The sequence below is a fragment of the Eriocheir sinensis genome, chromosome 12 (genome assembly GCF_024679095.1).
Source record: "Eriocheir sinensis breed Jianghai 21 chromosome 12, ASM2467909v1, whole genome shotgun sequence".
NCBI lineage: Eukaryota > Metazoa > Arthropoda > Malacostraca > Decapoda > Varunidae > Eriocheir > Eriocheir sinensis.
The window spans coordinates 7,719,991-7,738,642 of record NC_066520.1 but is presented as its reverse complement, the minus strand read 5'-3'; the positions used below and the strand labels follow the sequence as shown (position 1 = coordinate 7,738,642).

The 18,652-nt window shown below is 38.8% G+C and overlaps 1 protein-coding gene across 10 annotated transcripts in view; it reads left to right on the top strand.

Moving 5' to 3' along the window:
- LOC126997354 (protein unc-79 homolog) overlaps window positions 1-18,652 on the top strand; it is a 236,389-nt gene that overhangs the window by 117,159 nt on the left and 100,578 nt on the right. For all 10 annotated transcript variants that reach the window (XM_050858417.1, XM_050858421.1, XM_050858414.1 and 7 more), the window contains 2 exons: window positions 91-265; window positions 821-1,006. In XM_050858417.1, the coding sequence (XP_050714374.1) occupies window positions 91-265; window positions 821-1,006 (361 nt within the window). The remainder of the gene's footprint in view (window positions 1-90; window positions 266-820; window positions 1,007-18,652) is intronic.

Here is an 18,652-nt window from a genome sequence, read left to right as displayed (position 1 = left end):
CTAATTAACCCCCCATGCCGGAATTCCGGACAACGATGGTAATCTAGGTTTAAGACAAAGCCAAAAGATAATTTGCTTCTGCACCTTCAGTTTGACAGTGTGATTATGGACCGTCCTATGATACTGCAAGCTCTCCATCAGCTCAGCTCTCGCCTCCCTGATCGCCGCATTCTTACCTGGGAGTTCTTCTTCAACCGATTTGATGCTCTCTATCTTGAGGCTCAAATTGCTCTTGAGAAATATGGAGATATTGCCTTCCCTCGAGGTAACAAGCTAAATACTGTTAGAGATTTGTACAGTAGTTGTACTATAGATAAGTGATTTTTATGACAGTTAATGGGTAGTAGGGCTAATGGAACCAGTCTTTGGAAATTATGAATGGTAGATTTTGGAGTAATGTGAATGGTTTTCCAGCATAAGACTAATTATTCAGTGTTAAGTAAAAGTAAGTAGAAGTAAATAAATTAGAGAGCACTCAACCAGCAACAAGAATGAGGCTCTCCAGTACACCTTCCCTCTTTACAGTTTGACATTATCTTTTAGAATCTGTCTCACAGACATTGTTAAATTCATTAACTGAAGCTAAGGCCTATGAATGAGTTACAGTAGACCTCAGTCTATGTTCTAGCTGTATTAAGGCCTCCAATGATTAAGATAATGTTCTCTCAAAACTAGTTCATCTTTATTCCAGTTGCCATTGTTTTGTCACTCATTAATTCGTGTGATGGTATGATAAACAGGAATATATAAAGTCAGGCCAATGCAGTTCTTCTTGATGCTTCACACTCACAAACTGATGTAACCAAAACCTGCCTTTCAGACTTGAGGAACTCAGACATGACAAGTGATGTGTTTGAGCGCAAGCTGAGCCGTGCCAAAGATGCTCTAACGCTAGTGCAGAGTGCCAGTGTTCGTACCCTCTCAGCCTCCCTTGGCACCAAATGGCCCTACAAGCGTACTATGTCAGCCCCAGCCAACATGCTTAACAAAGCCATAGAAAAGCAAGGTAGGTCATCTGTTTTAGTTGTTATTGTTGTTGTTGTTCTTCAGCCTCTCCCACCTCCCAATGGGTGTGTAGGCTAGTGTCTGTCTTATGTGGCAGGACAACAGACTTAGGCAGCTTTAGATTGGTGTCTCCTGTCCTACACACACACACACACACACACACACACACACAAGATGTAGACACGTGTATGTGTGTATATAAAACAAAATTACAAGTCCAATTTGCTTACTTAATTTGGTGTTATTTGTTTTGTCTTCCATAAATTGTAATAGAAAATTATTGGACCTTCACTGAACTTTTTACTCCTTTATTTACAGTATTATACAAAATATTGCTTTGGATGGAAGGCAAATCTCATGAAGTTATAAATAGTTAAATTGAGGATCACACACACACACACACACACACTGAGACCACAGACCAAGGAGGACGTGCGACACGGGAGCTCCCTTGACTACCTGTGCTGAACCATCAGCTGACTTTGTCTGCTGCCTGTGTTGTGTTTTTGCGGGGTCTGGGCAATGTTTCTGGGTTGAGCCCGTCTCTTATTTGAGCTGTTGTAGGATGAGTGGGAGGGATGATGATATGGAGTGGATAACACCAAGAAGAGGAGGAGATGGAGCACAAAAGAAGGTACAAGAGACAGATGTGTGGGTTAGTGACGAGAGTGAAGACAAAAGTTACGATGCTAGTTTCTCTGGTTTTGGGAGTAAAGAGTCGGCTTTGTACAAAAGAGTGCTGCTGATGGAAAAGATATTAGACAAGTGGATTGGAAAAGTAAAGTACATAGAGGAGGAGGACACACAAGGTAAGAAACTACAGTAATCTCCGGTTAAGAGTACGCAATTTAGAAGACAGGGAAAAAAAACTAGTTCAAGAAAAGGAAGAGTTGAGAGAGAAGTTTGCAAAATATGAAAAAACGATGAAGAAAGGCCTAGAAGTAGTAACAAAGGAAAATGAAGACCTGAAAGCAATAGTGGACAAGGAGGAACAGAGAGAGTGAGAGGAAGTGTTGGGTGAAATGAAGACCTGGAAAGTAAATCATGAAAAAGTCAATGTAAACTTTAAGGAGGTAATTAAAAAGCAACTAAAAGAAAGGAATGAAAATATAGGAAAAGAGGTGGTTAAGGTTTTGAAAAAAAATGAAGACTTAGTAAGGGATGTGGCTGACAAGAAAAAGAGTGTAATAATATTTGGAATGAAAAAAAAGAATATAACGTTTAAACCAAGAAGGGAAAAGGAGGAACTAAAATCAGTGAAGGACCTACTGAAGAATCTGAATGATGAAGAATTACATAACCTTGAGGAGGAGGTGGAAGAGATTGTTAGGCTGGGTCGTTATGTAGAAGGTAAAATGAGACCAATGAAATTAAGATTAAAATCCCAGCAGGTAACAGAGGAAATATTGTATAGAACAACTAAACTAAAAGAATTTCATGAATGTAAGGAAATATATATGAAGAAAAATAGAAATGAAGAAGAAAGGAAAAAATGGAATGAAATGCAAGCAGAGGTAAAGGAGAAAAATAGTGCAAGAACAGAAGAGGAAGAAAATAAATTTTGGGGGGGAGAGTTTTGGGGGACAGGGTAAAGAAATGGTATATAAGGGAACAGCCAAAATTGAGCAGAAACTAGACAAAATTGGAACAACTAAGGGTTTGAGTGTGATGTATACCAACGTAGTTGGGATAATACCTATAAAATTGGAATTACAAGATTACCTTCAGGAAAAAGAACCCAAGATTATGTTTAACAGAAACAAAGCTAAAAGAGGAAATTCAAATAGTGTTTAACAATAACTACAATGTATGGAGGAAGGATATGAGGGGTAAAGGTGGTGGAGGAGTGATGATAATGACGAGAAAGGAGTTGTTGGTGAAATCAGTAATATCTGGAGAAGGAAAGGTGGAAATAGTGAGTGTTAACTTGGAGAATAAAAACAGAGAAATGCTGATGATAATAGCACCCTATGTACCACCAAGAACAAACTCATGGAACAGAGAAGATTACAAGACGATGATAGAGGATACCATTCAGTGTTTGAGTTGGTTACTTAAAGCAAATAAAAGAGTTGTTGGTTGGGGACTTTAACTGCAAAGAGGTAAATTGGGAAACATTAGAAGGTGGAGGTAGTGAGATGGCATGGGTGGAAAGATTTCTAAAACTGACTATGGAAAACTTAATGATGCAGTGGGTGACTGAAAATACAAGATACAGGAGTGATGACGAACCAGCAAGACTGGACCTGGTACTGACAAAGGGAGAGAATTGAAAGGGAAAATGAAAAACTGAATGGAAAGTTACTTAATGGGAAGAGAAAAGAGAACAGTGGTAAAGGACATGAGATCGGAATGGAGAAATTTAGATAGTGGGGTGCCTCAAGGATCAGTACTGGCACCAATACTTTTCCTTGTACAGTAATCCCTCGCCATATCGCTGTTCACTTATCGCGGTCTCGCTGTATCGCGGACTTTTGAACTGTAAATATTTTGTTTCATATCGCTGATTTTTTGCTATATCGCGGGATTTTGCAGTATAGAGGAATATTAATATATTTATTATTTTACTTATTTCGCATTAAAAGAATCATTTTGTAGCCTAAAAAAATTTAAACAATATAAAAAATTAAGAAAGTATTAATAAGAACATATTAAAAGAATATTAAATTGAAATAAAATACGTAGCGTACAGCAGATGAGTTGACAGACTCCCACGTATAGAGAACGCAGCTACGGCTGCTTCCGCTTGAGCTATTTTCCCCATATGTGATCGTACACGGCACACTATTGGCTGATGGATGGGAGGCGACCAATCAGGCCACTGTGTTCTGTATCCTGGGCGCTGATTGGCTCGGCAACCGTATCATTTCTTGGTTCGTCAATGGTTAGCTCGGAGACAAAGGGAGAGAGTGTTACAGCTTGCTACCATTAAATGCTCGAGAGGTTGGCAGTGAGGACCCAGACAGGATGAGGCAATGACTACACTTGATCAAGACTAAAGTCCCAAACTTGCTCAAAATGATTACTCCAAGCTTATCTAGTTTCGTGGAACTCTTTGCAGTACTGGAATAAACACATGGAGAGCTACTGAACTGAACAGCTGATACGCTCTTCTTCTTCTTGTGACCACAACTTACTGACCAGAAAAGTAACCGACATATGTTGGTGACCGAGTTTCTGACTAGAATTTCGATGAGTTTCCCGTGAAATGTAGCCAACTTTGAATCTCTCGAGAAACTAGTGGTTGGGTGACCTTGTTCACATGGGCTGAGGCAAGATTCACAGAGATATGCGTGCTTATATAAGTAATATATATAAAATATAATATATAAATTATATAAATAATACAATAAATATAAGGTCGCTATTTTGGGGATTTTCGCCTATCGCGGGGGGTTCTGGAACCGAACCCCCGTGATAAACGAGGGATTACTGTATGTATAAATGATATGCCGGAGAAAGTAAATAGTTACATGAGCTTGTTTGCAGACGATGCGAAACTGCTGAGACACATAAGAAATAGTAAAGACTGTGAAATTCTTCAAGAAGACCTAAATAAGATTTGGGATTGGAGTAAGAAATGGGAGATGGAGTTTAATGTGAAAAAATGTCGTGTAATGAAAATGGGAAAGAGTGAAAGGAGACCAAAATGGACATATAGAATGGGAGATGGAGAAATATTAAAAGTTCAAGAAGAGAGAGATCTGGGAGTGATAATACAAGATAATCAACAGTCAGAGAGTCATGTAAATAGGATATTCGGAGACACGTATAGAATGGTAAGAAATATAAGAATAGCATTCCACTACATGGATAAAGATATCATGAAAAAGATAATAACCACTATGATTAGACCAAAGATGGAATATGAGGAAATTGTATGGTCTCCTCATAAGAAGAAACACTAAAAAAAATGGAAAGAATACAAAGGATGGCAACGAAGATGGTTCCAGAACTGGAGGGATTGTCATATGAAGAAAGATTAGAGGAAATGGACCTGCCAACATTGGAACAAAGAAGAGAAAGGGGAGACCTAATACTAATTTATAAATTGTGGAATAAAATGGAAGAAGTAGATAACGGGGAGTTGCTACGAAGAGAAGTAAGAAACACCAGCAACACACGAGGACACAGTAAAAAATTGAGAGAAGGAAGATGCTTGAGAAACATTAAAAATATAGCTTCCCACAAAGAAACATAGAGGTTTGGAACAGACTAAGTGAGGATGATGATGTATCGGTGAAGAGTGTGCACAACTTTAAAGGAAAAACTGGACAAGTACAGATATGGAAACGGGACCACATGAGCATAAGCCCAGGCCCTGTAAAATTACAACTAGGTGAATACACACACACACACACACACAACTTAGGGATCGGACTTACGAAGAGAGACTCAATAGCATGGGGCTCACAACCCTGGAGAGAAAAAGAGAAAGAGGAGACCTGATAGCGGTGTACAGGGTGGTGAGCGGGGTGAAGAATCTGGACAGAGAGGACCTGTGTGTGTGGAGTGAGAGAGAAACGAGAGGACATGGAAAGAAGTTGAGGGCGACCCCGTGTAGGTGAGATGTGAAAAAAGTTTAGCTTCCCAAACAGAAGCATTGAGCTGTGGAATGGACTGGGGGAGGAGGTGGTTTGTGCAAGAAACATTCATGATTTTAAGGAAAAGTTGGATAAGAGCAGATATGGAGACGGGACAGCGCGAGCGTAGCTCTTTTCCCGTATGTCACAACTAGGTAAATACACACATTCCAGTACATGGATAAGGATATGATGAAAAAGTTAATAACCACTATGATTAGACCAAAATTGGAATATGCAGAGGCGGTGTGGTCTCTCCATAAGAAGAAACACATAAAAAACTAGAAAGAATACAAAGGATGGCAACAAAAATGGTTCCAGAACTGGAGGGATTGACATATGAAGAAATATTAAAGGAAATGGACCTGCCAACAATGGAACAAAGAAAAGAAAGGGGAGACCTAATACAAATTTATAAATTATTGAGTAAAATGGAAGAAGTAGACAATGAGGAGTTACTACTAAGAGAGGGAATAAACACCAGGAACACAATAGGACACGGTAGAAAATTAAGGAAGGAAAGATGTTTGAGAGACATAAAGAAATATAGCTTCCCGCAAAGAAATATAGAGATTTGGAACATGCTAAGTGAGGATGTAGTAACGGCGAAGAGTGTGCAAAACTTTAAGTAAAAGTTGGACAACTACAGATACGGAGACGGGACCACACGAGCGTAAGCCCAAGCCCTGTAAAACTACAACTAGTTAAATACACGCACACAAATACATACATACACAAACATACCTCTCCCTTGGTACAGTAGTTAAACTCTCAGTTTGTCAACCCAGCAAGCTGTGGTTCATGCACTGTTGAGGCTCACAAGCTTCTTCACTGACAAGGAGCAGTTACTGTGGTGTGTGAGGTCGTGACAGTACCCATAGATGGACGATAAAGAGCACTTGCTCATGTCGGGAGGGTACCTACTGGCGATTACAAGTCTTAACACGTGATCAGGCCGTGGTGAATTACACACACACACACACACACACACACACACACACACACACACACACACACACACACATTTTGCCTTCAGTGGTTGTGGTTGTAAGACTATCCCTAAGTAATGTTTTTGGTAAAAATCATCCATCTCTCACTTTAATCTCTATCCAAAAATTTAAGATGCTTGAAACTGTCATCATATTGGTCATAAAATGCAGTTTCACAAAAAAGGTAAATAGAAAAGTAACTCTAAAAATTAACTTTCATACTGAAATAGGAATCTTAGTGCCACATGTAACTTTGCAATCCATATGATTACCTGAATATCATAATTTTTATTAATCATATTCATGATATGTAAATATATTTGTTGAAGGAAGAGGTGAATGCTTTTTGAAATGTTTAGTTGTTTTCTGTGTAATATTAGATCATGCACACACACACATACACACACACACACAGGTAAATACACACAGGTAAATACACACACTAACTATTCCAACACATGTTAAATGCATAAAATGAGAACCATTAATGCCCCTTGGAAAATTTCATTGGAATTCTGTATGTGGAACATTGTGGAAAAGGATGCCACACACCAATAAAACAGATGTTGTTCTGGTGAAACAAGCTTAAATTTTCCATGGGGATACATGTGTACTCTATATATGGAGTCCAATGACCAGGAATTGAAAAACAGGATGTATTGTCATTATGATTAAATATATTATTCCATAAGTCTAGATAGTTTGATAAAGAATACATGCGATTCATTACCAGACGCAAAGAAACTCTTGAAGGGAAGAATTAACCTCACTTACCCAGTGATGTATCTGTATGTCACACTATAATTTGTTTACCATAAAAGAAAACAGGCTTTTAGCTGTTTTATATGATTTGTCATCTTCAGGAAATTGCTATTACTAATTATTTAGGTTGAGGCCTGTTATATTATATTTGGGAGAAGGAGGGGAAGGGAGTGTTGTGTGGCTGAAATGATGGCAGGGTGTGGAGGGGAGATTCTCTCTCTCTCTCTCTCTCTCTCTCTCTCTCTCTCTCTCTCTCTCTCTCTCTCTCTCTCTCTCTCTCTCTCTCTCTCTCTCTCTCTCTCTCTCTCTCTCTCTCTCTCTCTCTCAAAATGAATAGAACAGATGGGTTCATAGATTGACATGTGAACAAAGAGAGAGAGAGAGAGAGAGAGAGAGAGAGAGACTTATCTCTCCCGGATCCATTGACATGCCTAGCCCATATAAATTTAACCCCCGGTGGGAAAGGTTAATAATTAACCTCTTCCACCAAGTGAAAAACCTTTTAATTAAATCTGAAAAAAATTTAAAAATATTCCCCAAACACACATGCACACACACACACACACACACACACTCGGCAGACACAAAACAGAGCAGATGTGCAGAGAAACGGTCCTCACTCCACTCCCTGCGCTGTGATCAGCTGATCACCGGCACCTGTTGTAGTTGTGTTTACATGGGCCTGGGCAGCGCTTATGTGTGGGTTTCTGTCTCCTGTATTGACTAATTGGGGAAAATGAGTGGAAGGGAGGAGACCATGGAATGGAAAACACCCAGAAGAAGAGGACATGAAACGCGAGGAAAAGAACGAAGGACGGATATAGGGAGCAGTGAAGACGAGAGTACAGATGGAAGGTATCAACATGGCACGTCAGCTTTTTTGTGATTTGCCTGCAAAGATTCGGCTATGTATGAGAAAATAGTGCTTATGGAGAAGAAACTGGACAAGTGGATCAAAGTAGTTAAGAGCAGAGACGAGGAGGATTTACAGAAGAGAGAATTCCAGAGAGAATTTAAAGCAAGGGTACACAAATTGGAGGACAGGGAAAAACAGCTGATTGAGGAGAATGCGGAACTGAAGGAAAAATTGGCTAAATATGAGAAATCGATGAGGGAAGGACTGGGAGCAGCAATTAAGGAAAATTAAAATATGAAACAAATGGTAAGCAAAGAACACAGGGTTAGAGAGGAAGTGACGGGCGAAATGAAGACTTGGAAGGTGAAAAGTGAAAAGCCAATGTAAACCTCAGAGAAGTAATTGAACAGCAGCTGAAAGAAGACAAGGAAAACGTAGAAAAAGAGGTGGTTAAGGCTTTGAAGAAAAATGAAGAATTAGATAGAGATGTGGCAGATAAAAAGAAGAATGTAGTAATAATTGGTATAAAGGAAAAGAATATAACATATAAACCAAAAAGGGAAAAGGAAAAACTGAAATCAGTAAAAGACTTACTTAAGAACATTTTAAATGATGATGAAGTGAAAAACCTTGAGGAGGAGGTGGTGGAAATTTATAGGATGGGCCCCTACATGGAAGGAAAAATTAGACCAGTTAAACTGAGATTAAGATCACAGAAGGCAACAGAGGAAATATTGTATAAAACAACTAAGTTAAGGGAAATAGAAGGATGTAAAGAAATATATATAAATAAAAATAAAAATGAAGAAGAAAGGAAGAAATGGAATGAACTTCTAGCAGAGGCAAAAGAAAGGAATAATGTAAGATCGGAAGAGGAAAAAGAGGTATTTTTTGGAGAGTTCTAGGAGATCGTGTCAAAGTGGTACATAAGGGAGAAGAGGAAGGAGAGCGAAAGTTAGACAAGATCGATACAATTAAGGGATTACGTGTGATGTATACAAATGTAGACGGAATAATATCTAGTAAGCTGGAACTACAAGACTATCTACAAGAAAAGGAACCCATGATTGTATGTCTAACAGAAACTAAACTAAATGAATTCATCCAAATAGTGTTTGATAAAAAATACAATGTATGGAGGAAAGATAGACTGGGGAAAGGTGAAGGAGGAGTGATGATAATGACAAAGAAGGAGTTATTAGTAAAATCAGTAGTATATGGAGAAGGAAAAGCAGAAATAGTGAGTGTAAATCTGGAGAACAAAAACAGAGAAAGGATGACGATTACAACAACGTATGTACCACCTAGAACAACCTCATGGAGTAAAGAGGAATATGAAATCATGATTGAAGATACTATTCAGAGTTTAAGTAGAATACTCAAGGCAAACAAAAGAGTACTATTAGTTGGTGATTTTAATTGTAAAGAGGTAGATTGGGAGATGTTTGAAAGCAGTGGTGGCGATATGGCACGGGGGGAAAGATTTTTAAGATTGATGATGGAAAGCTTGATGATGCAAAGGGTGAAGGAAAACACAATATATAGAAGTGATGACGAACTGGCGAGACTGGACCTGGTGTTAACAAAAGGAATAAACTTAAAGGATGAATTAAGGTATGGATGCCCTCTGGGAAAGAGTGACCACGTGATCATAGAGATAGAAACGGAAGAGGAAGGAAGTAAAGAGGATGAATCATATAAAAGAAACAGGTTAAACTATAGGAAGGCAGATGTGTAAAACCTTAGGAAATATTATGGAGAGCTAGACTGGGATGAGCTAATGAGAACAAGTAAAGTGCAAGAAAAGTATGATATTTTCATGGAGGCGTATAAAGCAGGTGTTATGAAGTTTGTACCAGAATACAGACCTAAAGAAAAGGGAAAAAAGGACTGGTTTAATGCAAAATGTGCTAAGGCAAAAGAAAAAAGAGACAAAGCATGGAAAAGATTAAAAAGAAATAAAAACCAAAGAAACAAATAAAATTTTAAGGTAGCGAGAAATGAATACGTGAAAATAAGGAAGGAAGAAGAAAAGGGATATGAAAAAGATATTGTGGAAAAGTGCAACGAACAACCTAAACTATTTTATAGATTCATAAATGGAAAGATTAAACCAAGAGAAACTGTTGAAAGACTGAGCGACGGAAATGTAAAAATCGATGATCCTAAAGGCATGGCGGAGTTACTAAACATAGAGCTCCTTCAAGTTTTTACTAAAGAATCAATATTTAATGAGCCACAAGAAAACAAGATAAATGTTCATATGGAAGAAATCTCAGTAAATAAAGAGGAGATATATAAATTGATGGGGGAGCTGGAAGAGAGGAAATTGGTAGGACCGGATGGAGTCTCAGGGTATATATTGAAAGAATGTAGAAGTGAGTTGGTTGGACTGATATATGACATCATATGGAGTATGCATCTCATGCGTGAGGGGGCTCCACTCACACAGCTCTCCTTGACAGAGTGGAGTCAAAGGCTCTTCGTCTCATCAGCTCTCCTCTTCATACTGATAGTCTTCTACCTCTTAAATTCCACTGCCATGTTGCCTCTCATTCTATCTTCTATCGATATTTTCATGCTGACTGCTCTTCTGAACTTGCTAACTGCATGCCTCCCCCCCTCCTGCGGCCCCGCTGCACACGACTTTCTACTCATGCTCATCCCTATACTGTCCAAACCCCTTATGCAAGAGTCAACCAGCATCTTCACTCTTTCATCCCTCACGCTGGTAAACTCTGGAACAATCTTCCTTCATCTGTATTTCCTCCTGCCTACGACTTGAACTTTTCAAGAGGAGGGTATCAGGACACCTCTCCTCCAGAAATTGACCTCTCTTTTTGGACACTCCTTTGACCTCTATTCAGGAGCAGTAAGTAGCGGGCTTTTTTAATATTTTTCTTTACGCATTTGAACTGTCTCCTTAGCTGTAAAAAAAAATAATAATACATAAATGCTCAATAACAACTGGTACAGTGCCTAAGGAGTGGCAGAGGGCCGAAGTGGTCCCTATATACAAGAGTGGAAGGAAGGAAGAACCCCTGAACTACAGACCTGTATCATTGACCAGTGTAGTATGTAAAATATGTGAGAAAGTGATAAAGAAACAGGACGAGATTTCTAGAAGAGAATAATTTAATCACAAGTAAACAGTATGGATTTAGAAAAGGGCATTCATGCGTGACAAACTTAATGAGCTTTTACTCAGGAGTGACAGATAAAATACAGGAAAGGGACGGATGGGTTGATTGTGTTTATCTGGACCTAAAGAAGGCCTTCGACAAAGTTCCACATACAAGACTGCTATGGAAACTAAAAAATAAATGAGGATTGAAAGGGAAAATGAAGAACTGGATGTAAAACTACCTAAGGGGAAGAGAGATGAGAACAGTGGTTAAGGACATAAAATCGGAATGGAGAACTGTAGAAAGTGGAGTGCCTCAGGGATCGGTAGTGGCACCAATACTTTTCCTAGTATATATTAATGACATGACTGAGGGAGTAAATAGCTATATGAGCCTGTTTGCAGACAATGCAAAACTGCTAAGACATAAGAAACAGTAAAGACTGCGAAATTCTGCAAGAAGACCTAAACAGGATTTGGAAATGAAGTATGGAATGGGAGATGAAATTCAATGTGAAGAAATGTGATGTTATGGAAATGGGAAAATGTGAAGCAAGACCAAAATGGACATATAAAATAGGAGATGGTGAAATATTAAAGAAAATACATAAAGAGAGAGATCTGGAAGTAATAATGCAAGATATTAATCAGCCAGTGAGTCATATAAATCGGATATTCGGTGATACGTATAACATGGTGAGAAATATAGGAATACCATTCCACTACATGGATAAGGATATGATGAAAAAATTAATTACCACTATGATCAGACCAAAATTGGAATATGCAGAGACAGTGTGGTCTCCCCATAAGAAGAAACACAAAGAAACTAGAAAGAATACAAAGGATGGCAACAAAAATGGTTCCAGAGCTGGAGGGACTGACGTATGAGGAAAGACTAAAGGAGATGAACTTACTAACGCTAGAACAAAGAAGAGAAAGGGGAGACCTAATACAAATCTATAAATTATTGAGCAAAATGGAAGAGGTAGATAACAGGAGTTACTACTAAAAGAAGGAATTACCGCCAGGAACATGAGGACATAGTAAAAAAGTGAGGAAGTGAAGATGCTTGAGAAACATAAAGAAATATAGCTTCCCGCAAAGAAATATAGAGGTTTGGAACAGACTAAGTGAGGATGTAGTATCGGCGAGGAGTGTGCAAAGCTTTAAAGAAAAGCTGGATAAATGCAGATACGGAGACTGGACCACACGAGCGTAAAGCCCAGGCCCTGTAAAACTACAACTAGGTAAAATACACACACACACATACACACACACACATGACAGAGGGAATAAACAGCTACATGAGCCTGTTCGCAGATGATGCCAAACTGCAAAGACATATAAGAAACAGTGAAGACTGCAAGGAGCTGCAAGAAGACCTAAACAAAATTTGGAAATGGAGTCAGAAATGGGAGATGAAATTCAACGTGAAGAAATGTCATGTTATGGAAATGGGAAAAAGTGTAGAAAGACCAAAATGGACATATAAAATGGGAGATGGTGAAATATTAAAGAAAGTAAATGAAGAAAGAGACCTGGGAGTAATAATGCAAGATTATATGCAACCAGGAAGTCATATAAATCGGATCTTCGGTGATACATATAACATGGTGAGAAATATAGGCATAGCATTCCACTACATGGACAAAGAAATGATGAAAAAACTAAATACTACTATGATCAGACCTAAACTAGAATACACGGAAACAGTGTGGTCTCCACATATGAAGAAACACATAATAAAACTAGAAAGAATACAGAGGATGGCAACAAAAATGGTTCCAGAACTGGAGGGACTGACATATGAAGAGAGACTAAAGGAAATGGACTTACCAACACTAGAACAAAGAAGAGAAAGAGGAGACCTAATACAAATATATAGGCTATTGAGTAAAATGGAAGAAGTAGATAACGAGAAATTGCTACTAAGAGAAGAACCTTCCAGCAGGAATACTAGAGGACATAGTAAAAAGTTGAGGAAGGGAAGATGCTCAAGAGACATAAAGAAATATAGCTTCCCACAAAGAAATATAGAGGTTTGGAACAGACTAAGTGAAGAAATAGTATCGGGGAAGAGTGTGCAGAGCTTCAAGGAAAAGTTGGATAATTATAGATACGGAGACGGGACCACACGAGAGTAAGCCCAGGCCCTGTAAAATTACAACTAGGTAAATACACACACTGAGAGACCGTCGGCAGAGGCAGACGTGTGGCAAGGGCGCTCCTCCGCTGACTACCTGTGCTGAATCAGCTGACGAGTCGGCTACCTGTGTTGTGTTTTACTGGGTCTGGGTGATGCTTTTCTGGGTTGGGCCCGTCTCCATTTGAGCTGTTTGTAGGATGAGTGGGAGGGATGATAATATGGAGTGGATAACACCAGGAAGAGGAGGAAATGGAGCACAAAAGAAAGTACGAAGTCGGATGTGTGGATCAGTGACGAGAGTGGAGACGAATGGTACGATGATAGTTTCTCTGGTTTTGGGAGTAAGGAGTTGGCTGTGTACAAAAGAATACTGCTGATGGAGAGGAAACTAGACAAGTGGATTGGAATAGTGAAAAGAAGGGAGGAGGAGGACATGCAAGATAGGGAACTACAAAATTATCTCCAGTCGAGAGTACGCAGTTTAGAAGAGGGAAAAAAAACCTGATTCTAGAAAATGAAAAGTTAAAAGAGAAGTTTGCAAAATATGAAAAAACTGAGGAAGGCCTAGGAGTACCAAGAAAGGAAAATGAAGACCTGAAAGCAATAGTGAGCAAAGAGGAGGAGAGCGTCAGAGAGGAAGTGTTGGCTGAAATAAAGACTTGGAAAATAGAACGTGAAAAATCTGATGCAAACCTCAAGGAAGTAATTGAAGAGCAACTGAAAGAAGAGAAGGAAAATGTACAGAAAGAGGTGGTCAAGGCTTTAAAAAAAAAAACGAAGACTTAGTAAGGGATGTGGCAGATAATAAAAAGAGTGTAATAATATTTGGCATGAAAGAGAAGAATATAACGTATAAACCAAGAAGGGAAAAGGAAGACCGAAAATCAGTGAAGGACCTACTGAAGAACCTGAATGATGAAGAATTACATAACCTTGAGGAGGAGGTGGAAGAGATTGTAAGGCTGGGTCGTTATGTAGAAAGTAAAACGAGACCAATGAAATTAAGATTAAAATTCCAGCAAGTAACAGAGGAAATATTGTATAGAACAACTAAACTAAAAGAAATAGATGAATGTAAGGAAATATATATAAAGAAGAATAGAAATGAAGAAGAAAGGAAAAAATGGAATGAATTGCAAGCAGAGGTAAAGGAGAAAAATAGTGCAAGAACAGAAGAGGAAGATTTTTATTTTATTTTTATTTATTTTTTTATTTTTTTTAGAGTTTTGGGAGACAGGGTAAAGAAATTATATATAAGGGAAAAGCCAAAATTGAACAGAAACTAGACAAAATTGGAACAACGAAGGGTGTAAGTGTGATGTATACCAATGTAGATGGGATAATACCTAGAAAATTGGAACTACAAGATTACCTAAAGGAAAAAAGAGCTCAAGATTGTGTGTGTAACAAAAACAAAGCTGAAAGAGGACATTCAAATAGTGTTTAACAATAACTACAATGTATGGAGGAAGGATGCGAGGGGTAATGGTGGTGGAGGAGTGATGATAATGACAAGAAAGGAGTTATTATTGAAATCAGTAATATATGGAAAAGGAAAGGTGGAAATAGTGAGTGTTAACTTGGAGCACAAAAACAGAGAAATGATGACGATAATAACAACCTATGTACCACCAAGAACAAACACATGGAACATAAAAGAATATGAGACGATGATAGAGGATACCATTCAACACTTAAGTTGGATACTTAAAGCAAATAAAAGAGTCTTGTTGGTTGGGCACTTAAACTGCAGAGAGGTAAATTGGGAAACATTCAAAAGTGGAAGAAGTGAGACAGCATGGGGGGAAAGATTTCTAAAACTGAGTATGGAAAACTTAATGATAATAATAATAGTTTTATTTCACCCATCATCATATATAAAGAACAGGACAAGTAAACGAATAAGAACAAAATCAAGATTCATATACATGTAAATAGATGACAGCTTTACAATTATATATGCATGTGCATGGCACACTTATGCACAACCTACACATACAGAAGGCCCAGCCACTCACACTGCATAGATCCACATACATAGGCCAAGCTCTGTCGGACGGAGATGATGATGGAGTTCCCAGATTGTTACACTCTACTCCTCATACTGTACGCGGTGTGGCGACGCAGCACAGCACACAGCAGTGGGTGACAGAATATAAAATACAGGAGTGATGACAAACCAGCGAGACTGGACCTGGTACTGACAAAGGAAGTGCACTTGTTAAATGAATTAAGATATGGGAAAAAGCGATCATGTAATAATAGAGTTGGAAACCGATGAGAAGATCACTGAGGAAGACAAATCATACTAAGAAAAAAGGAGAAACTACAGGAAAGTGGACATAGAAAATCTCAAGAAATATTATGAAAAATTGGACTGGGAAAAGTTAAAAAGAACAAACGAGGTGCAGGAAAAGTATGATATTTTCATAGAGGCATATGAGACATGAGTCAAAAAATATGTCCCATTATATAAACCAATAGAAAGAGGAAAGTAAGATTGGTTTAATGCAAGATGTGCAGGTGCAAAGAAAAAAAAGACAAAGTGTGGAAAAGATGGAAAAGAAATAAGAACCAAAGGAATAAAGAAGACTTAAAGATAGCAAGAAATGAATATGTGAAAATAAGGAGGGAGGAAGAGAAAGGATATGAAAAGGATATTGTTCAAAAGTGTAAGGAGGAACCTAAACTGTTTTATAGATTTATAAATGGAAAAAATCAAACCAAAGAAAAAAATAAAGACTAAAAGATGGAAATAAAATAAATGAAGATCCTAAAGACATGACTGAGGTATTAACCCTTTCCTTGCACGCGGTGCGGACGCGACTATCCCCTCAGGCGCAGTCAGGCGGCCCAATGGGGGGTCTCTTTTAACCTCTGTATCTCAAAAACTATTCCTCACAGCTAAAAACCAAAAACACCATTGGAAAGAGGAGGTCCAGATATTTAGGAGTCAGTTATGTATGGCTCTCTTGCGAACGTACATGCACGTTCAGGGAGTGTTGAATGTTAACACTTACGTCGGTGCGTGCGGGATGATCAGCCATATTGAGGGAACTGCGGACATCTCTCCTTCAGATTCTGGTCAGGCAAAGCGTAGATATTATAGGTTAGGCAAAGCATAGATATGAAGAAAATATTGCAGCCAACTGTAAAAATAATCCGAAATCTTTCTTCAGTTACATAAACAACAGAAAGGCGATCAAAAGTGGTATTGGACCTTTAACAAACAGCGACGGTGCACTAGTGACTGACAGCCAACACATTGCAAACCTCTTAAACAATTACTTTTCCTCGGTGTTTAATACTAACAGTCTTCCTCTCGCTACCACCAACACCAGTACTATTGTAAATCTCGAGCATGCATTGCCTGATTTTGAAATAACAACCAATGAAGTCCTTAAAGCTCTCCATTCACTTAAAACAAATAAAAGTCCTGGACCTGACAAAGTATATCCAACTCTGCTGAAAGAAACAAAGGGCGAAATACTCTCCTCCCTCACAACCGTATTCAATATGTCCTTGCGACAAGGCATCGTCCCTTCAGATTGGAAAAAGGCTAACGTGACACCGATTTTCAAGAAAGGAGATAAAAAAGTACCAGGTAATTACAGGCCCATTAGTCTAACTTTGGTTGTAGGTAAGCTACTTGAGGGCATAATTAGAGACAAAATTGTGAGTTACCTTGAAAGCCACTCATTGATTGGGGACTCACAACATGGCTTCCGAAACAAAAGATCCTGCCTATCAAACCTATTTACCTTTTATAACGACCTCTTCACTGTTTATGACGTAACCAAATCACTGGACGTAGTCTATCTTGATTTCCAGAAAGCGTTTGATAAAGTCCTGCATCATAAATTACTTTACAAATTAAAGCAAATAGGTATTGACGGTCAAGTAAACCAATGGATCGCGAATTGGTTGAGCAACAGACAACAAAGAGTAGTGATTGACGGATTTAACTCAGAGTGGGCGATGTCACTAGTGGCGTCCCTCAGGGCTCGGTTCTTGGCCCAGTGCTCTTCATTATTTACATCAACGACGTGGATGTTGGACTCAATAACTGCATTAGTAAATTTGCAGACGACACAAAGATGGGTAACTCGGTTCTCACTGACGAAGACAGGCAAAGCCTCCAAGAGGATTTGCACAAAATTTCAGCATGGTCGGATAGGTAGGAGATGCCCTTTAACGTAGACAAGTGCCAGGTCCTTCAAGTTGGAACGAGGAATAAGAAGTTCGAAAACGAAATGCGCGGCGTTAAACTCAAAAGTGTTCAATGCGTCAAAGACTTGGGGGTCAAAATCGCGTCAAACCTCAAATTCTCACAGCAATGCATCGATGCAGCAAATAAAGCGAACAGAATGTTGGGCTTCATTAAAAGAAACTTTGTATTCAAGAATAAAGATGTAATACTCCCGCTCTACAACAGTTTAGTCAGACCCCACTTGGAATATGCGGTACAGTTTTGGTCCCCCCACCATGCAAAGGATATTGCTAAATTAGAAGGTGTTCAGCGTCGGGCAACGAAAATGATCCCTTCCTTGCGCAACAAATCCTACGAAGAAAGGCTTTCTACCTTTAACATGTTCTCTCTTGAGAAACGTCGCCTCCGAGGAAAACTGATCGAATGTTTTAAAATACTTAATGGTTTCACGAATGTAGACAGATCAACATTGTTTATGATCGATGACACTCTGCGCACGAGGAACAATGGCGTAAAACTCAGATGTAGACAAGTAAATTCAGACTGCACCAAATTTTTCTTCACCAACGTTGTAGTGCGAGAATGGAATAAGCTTCCATCATCAGTGGTCCAGTGTAACACGATTGACTCCTTCAAAAATAAGCTCGACCGTCACTTCCTTCAACTTAATATCAACTAGAGTAGAAATGCAACGTTTTGGAGTCTTCTGATTAATGTAAAATCACTTAGGTTTAAGGACAGACCACCAAGTCTGGACCATGGGGTCTGTGTGGTCTGATTTTCTATGTAAATCTATGTAAACTGCAATATTTACAACTATTTGGTCAAAGAATCAGTCAGGTGATAGGTGAAGCTATGCAAAAATGCCGCTATATTGGGCAAGAACATATACCAGTTACTCGTCCGTAGATTTGCCGTGCTGGGCTGATATGATTTTCCACCAAATTTAGTGAAGAACCCACTCAGTTGGCAAT